This window comes from Typha latifolia, chromosome 1, assembly GCF_019914945.1.
Source record: "Typha latifolia isolate L0001 chromosome 1, TyphaL0001v2, whole genome shotgun sequence".
Lineage (NCBI taxonomy): Eukaryota > Viridiplantae > Streptophyta > Magnoliopsida > Poales > Typhaceae > Typha > Typha latifolia.
This window is the reverse complement of record NC_133086.1, coordinates 10,467,106-10,472,892: the sequence shown is the minus strand read 5'-3', so window position 1 is coordinate 10,472,892 and position 5,787 is coordinate 10,467,106. Positions and strand designations below refer to the sequence as shown.

Genomic DNA, 5,787 nt, shown 5'->3' with positions numbered 1-5,787 from the left:
TTATGCTATAAATTCTTTATGTCTTTTCATGCTAGAAATAGTGTCACTTGCTGAATGTTAGGCTCATTAATTTTTACGTATGATGCAGATTCAATACAACTGCAGTAGGATTTTTTTAGTAATTTATTTGGTGGGGCTTTAGTACTCTTGAATTACTATTTTGCTATTGCATTGTAAAAGGAGATGATCTTACCTTTTTATAACTTAATTTTAGCATATACTCTTGTATTCAAAGACCCCACCCGCTTTATACTATTGATGGACTTATTGTGGCCTACAAGCTTTACTGTTGTTTTCGTTATTTTGGTCTTATCTGGTGATGATGTGTATGTTGTTAGATTTTTCATCCTACACGTGAGAGGCACATGCTAGGTTTAGGGTGTTTCAATTGAGATTGAATATTTAGTCTCGAAGGTTATTGTGATCGGTTGATTAACCACAGGAAATAATTCATCATAGGGTCTAGCAAGCAAGATTACTTCAGATATGGCTATAGAATTTAGCAGTTGATTTATAAGTTTTATCTTGTATTTGCTATAGTTTAATAGTTGAGTTGATACTAGTAAAACTTTGATTATAAGGGGTTTTTCGAAAGAAAAAAACTTGTGTGGTTGCATTACTCTTTTTATCTATGATTATTGATAGTTTTGCATATATTGTTAAGTATCCACAATAGACTACATGGCCTAATTCTTCGATTTTCGCCATGAAGAAAATGGATGGAGGTGGTTGTGAAGAAACGGGAGGAGGAAATAACACAAGCATAGGGCTTGGAATGGGTGACACTGAACTCTGCCGTTTTGTTGAATAATGGGTTGGATGCTTATTTGAAGTGACTGGTTAGGGCATGATGCAATAAATATTGTAAATTAAACAGCCTCATTGAAAGCTGATTAATGATGGTGTTTCTTTACCAAATCGCTTGCAAGTATAGATAGATAATGGACTGTAAGAGGCCAAATATAAGATGAATAAATTAAGGCAACAATGGAGATAAATTCAAAGCAGCTTGGGGAGAAAGTATTGTGCATCTTGGAACAAAACCATTACAAAATGAGAACAATGGCCATTTTCCTAAAATTTCTAACACAAAAAAGATGAAAGAACCCTTATTCTTGCAATCATACATAATATTAAAAGATAATATACACAACCTGCAAGCATCCCCTAACCTCCAAATGACAAAACTAACCATTCATTGTTTAATAAAAGTAATATAATCTTGTAATGTGAAATAGCTGGTAAAGTAACAAAAATAAGAAAACAACATGCATATGAAAAAGAAATTGGATAATTTTATTGGCACTCCCTCAATTATAGGACAATATCACTTAACGACCCCTAGCCTTATATCTTGTTAAAAAAATGCCCCTTCAAAGATAGACCTATATGAAACTAGTTATGGCACTGACTTATGATCTTCTTCTTTTTTCTTTTGTTTTAGAGATAGTATGGCGTTCTGATTAAACCATCACTGAAGGTAACTGAATTTCCAACTTTTCAATGGGAATCAGATGTCTCAATCATTGGGATACAAAAAGGCGATACTACTTGCTAGTGTAGAGGGCCTCAGTGTAACTACCCCCAAAAAATAGTCACAAGGTATCAAAATATATGGACATTATAAACATGCTGGATTAACTTGAAAAGTATCTCACAATGGTACAATCCACAAATTTTATTTACGAACGTATGACAATCTAATTCATTCTAGTTACATCTTACTCAATAACCAGCTTGTTTGAATTTTTCTCTAATTCTATGAAGCTTTGCAGACTGGGCACCAGTTTTTTTGTCTAAGCCACTGATGAATGCAGGTCACATGGTATTGATGCTCACATGCCAACTTGCCAACCTCATCCCCATCAACATATTCATCCTGAATAAAAACAAGAAGAAGACCCAATTTTGTTAACAGAATAACCATATCAAACTTAGAGCCCTGATCAAGAAGAGCCCTATTATTGGTCCTCATGAGTGAGCCCAACTTGAGATTGAGTGTCCCTCGAAAAATAATACAAGAAATCACTTTGCAAGGAAGAGAAACAACATTACTGGAAGCCTACTGTGCCTACAAGGGATAACACTTGGTCTGTGTTTAGATATAAAAGCTAGTTAGAACAAACCAAACAAATAATTCTTTACATAAAAAATCAGTTATGTAAAATAAGATAAAAATATCAATCGTCGGGAGTCATAATACTGTGTTAGTATCAATAGCCAAGGATGCAAGCATGGAAATAAGAGTAATAATAATAATTCTGACAAAAACAACAACGATAATGACGATGACGATGTAAGAATTACGTTATTTATGTCAATGAATTGTCTCATTGATCATAGGAATTATATTGCTAAAGAATCAAGATGTGAGTAGGGAATCAAAGAACTTGCTACATAATCAAGACATCTAAAATTTTTTTCCCCTTTCAGACCATAAGCTATAGATGTACAAAGCAGTGGAGAGTAAATGCAACTTAATGGATGAGCTAAAGGTAAAAAGCCTATGACAAGTTACCCAGATGCTGCTATAAGGAGTGAGATTAAGGATCTAAGAGTTTTTGAGGATTCTTGTTGCGGACATTACTGATAAGATTCAATAGCATGTGTACCAGCGCAGAAGACGCCAATAGTTGATGATCCCCCCTATAGAGATTTGGCTATGATTTTTTATTTATTTGGAGTGTTTTTTATTTACTTTCTATGTAGGGTGTTTTTTGCTTAATTTCATTGTAGGTCTATATATAGACTCGTTGTATTTTATTTTGAGGCTAACGAAAGATTATTTGATTTTGCTCTTTTGAGAAAACTTTAGTGTGAAATTATTATTTTGGGTGGAGGTGTCAAACCTTATTCCTTTCTCTCTTAGTTTCCTCTTCGATCTCTCTCTCCACCACATTTTGCATTATCTCTACTGATGTAATTCTAGATCAAAATATCAAACAATGGACCTATTTCGTGTTCCCTTTGTAGGAAGAAACCTACCTGGCAGATGCTGCATTTGATATCATCAACAATGTCTCCGGTTCCTGTGACCGGGGAGACCTGCATGTATATACTTCTCTTGAGACATTTTGCTAGTTCCTTATCTGATAGAGCTGTGCTGACAGTGCCTATTTTCTCCTCCAAAGCTATCAATTCCTGTTCAAACCAAGTCCTATGAATCTCAACATAAATAAATCACAGAAATGATGGTCTTCAGAGGATCAAAAAACAAAAAGGTAAAATAAAAAAAAACAATTGCCTATTCATGACATTTAATTTTCTCCATCTAGAACTTCAGAATTAACAACACGCAAAATGTAGCTGGCCATATTGTCACTAAAGGTTACTTTTTTTTCTCATAGAAAAACATCAACTAAAGGAGTTACTGTGATTTCAAAGAGTCAAAGGCCTCATCGTCCATCAGCTTTAACTCCTCAGTACTCAGAAATTCTCTTCAGAAGTGAAGCAGATTAACAAACAAACATTTGCTGCATGAATATAAATATCTCATTCAGTCAACATATTAAACAAATTGGATGCAAGAACCACATCAACAACCTCATATGTTAATTCCCCATCTTGTCCAATCCTCTCCAGCGCCAATAATACCTGCATATGAGTTCAATCATGTTTCAATTAGAATGAAAAGAACTGCATTCTTTCAGCATGAAAACTAACCCAGCATGTGTATCATGTCTAAATAGATCCTAGTGATACTTTGACATGACAATAGTATAGGTTGTGATAATGCTTCACAAAATTTATATAAAAACTATAACCAATTTTTCAGAAGTTCATATAAAGGACCTGTTCAATTGCCTCCATGTTTATATGACGGTACCCATCTCTAGCTCTGAAAGTGTCATTAAATATTTGAGAGCTGCTTTCTTCAGGATGAGGGGTTGATCTACTTTGGGTAGCAGGACTGCTTGAACCTGGATATCCTGCCAAATGAAATGACTGTTGTGGCTCCGTTAAGAAGGATCTTGATAAGCTTTCTGGGACAGCTTCTTGTACAGAATATCGAGTCTGTCGCAGTCGGGGAACCCTTCCAATAGGGTCATGAAGGGAGAAGTTACCATCATCTCTTTCCTCAGATAGCCGTATCCTACTCTCCCCACTAAAAGCTCGTCGAGTTCTAACTGAAACAGCACTATCCGTACAAGTAGAGTTGTTCCTGATCCTTCTGGCAGAATGCTGAACAAGTGAATGTTCTGAAACAGGTACGCTGGGGCCAGGAAGATTGGTATGTGTAGGACATGAACATTCTCTATTTGACAACCCACTTGTGCACTTAAATGCAGAAGAACTTTCTCCATCCGAGAGTTTCTTTCTTCTAGCATCAACCCTTTTATTACTCCTGCACTCAGAGGAAGAACAGCCCAATAGTACAGTGTCAGAGACAGTTGTGCAACTAAGATTCTTAATACCACACCTGTGTGCTCCAGCACACAGACCTTGTGAAGGTTTAGGAACAAGGCTGGAATGACTAGATGTACTAGAACGCGGAACAGAAGGAGTTGCATTACTATCAAGACTATGTAAAGATGACTGTTTACTAGTCTGCATATGTGGTTTCGAACTTGAAGCAGGACCCTTACCTTCAACTTTATGTATGGAATTTCTAATTCTAGAATCAGGCAATACAATCTGGGTTACCGTATCTTTGGCAGTGGACAGTGAATCTTTTGTGTCCCCTTGAAGACCATCAGAACTTAAGTCCTCTATCGGTGCCTGGTTATTGTTGCTTTCAGCATACTCATTCTTGGCCTGCCTCTTACTGCTTTCTGCAATATCTGTCTCTATTAGAAATGATTGGCTCCGATGTTCCAATGGAGAATTTCTAAAAATTGCCTTAGAAGTACTTCCAGCTACAGCCTTGCAGCTAGTAGAGCGAAAAGGTGCCCTAGCATATCTTGGTTTTCCTGGACTGTCAGTTTGTCCAAATTTCATAGAACTAAGCCTGCTACTGCACCCTGATCTGTCGCTACACTGACTGGAACCTCTTTTCGAAAGCATATCTGATTTCTGAAAGAAATGCTGGAACCTCTTTTCGAAAACCCAAATCCTCCAACAGATCTTCTACCTGAGTGTTCATCCATTAAACTGTCCCAATGAGAAGCGCAAACTTCAGAACTGCAATGAAAAATAGCAGTTAAGTTATGGAACAACATTTTAAGAGAGTAGAGAAGTGATATGCCAATAATATAGATGCAAAGCATGTAGCATTGCACAAGGAAATAGCATGAATCAATAGACATGCATAAAGATATGCCAAACAAAGACATGACAGTTACAGGAAGTTGCATGTTTCAAACAACGAAAAAAAATCAGAATCAGCAACCTTGTCGTAGATTAAAAAAAAAAAGAATCGCGTAAGAATTACATGGCATGTTCTTTATAATGACAGGAGATGTTGCAAAACAAATTGTCAAGAGAGATCATCTTGGTAACAGAAGGGGTGAAGGAACTAGGTATGTTTTGTATCATATGTGAGGATTTAGTCCCACATTAGGAAAAGAGAAAAAAAGTGATATAGTTTATATAGACTCTTCTACTCTCACCTAGTAGCTTATCCTAAGATTTGTGTCGAACCCTCTAATTAGACACAGAATCCCCCATCTCACCAACAAAAAGAATCAAAGTTGATGGTTTGACAATTCTGGGCTTATAGTAAGTATTTGGTGCAATCAATTTGATAGCTCTAGTAGACATGGCAAGTTCTCGTAAAGGAAAGGACCCGAGATAACACTGCAATCGTTATGTGATATGATTAATAGAGCTAAGTCTTGAGATTGGGCA

At 36.3% G+C, this 5,787-nt stretch overlaps 1 protein-coding gene across 1 annotated transcript; it reads right to left on the bottom strand.

Annotated features, from left to right (window-relative positions):
• Positions 1-1,759: 1,759 nt before the first annotated feature.
• On the bottom strand, positions 1,760-5,004 carry LOC140789394 (uncharacterized). Its single transcript, XM_073139112.1, has 4 exons — positions 3,793-5,004; positions 3,532-3,594; positions 2,986-3,141; positions 1,760-1,879 (listed from the first exon to the last, which is right to left on the bottom strand). Exons 1-4 carry the CDS (start codon positions 5,002-5,004, stop codon positions 1,760-1,762), a joined length of 1,551 nt encoding a protein of 516 aa, XP_072995213.1.
• Between the last annotated feature and the right edge of the window lie 783 nt (positions 5,005-5,787).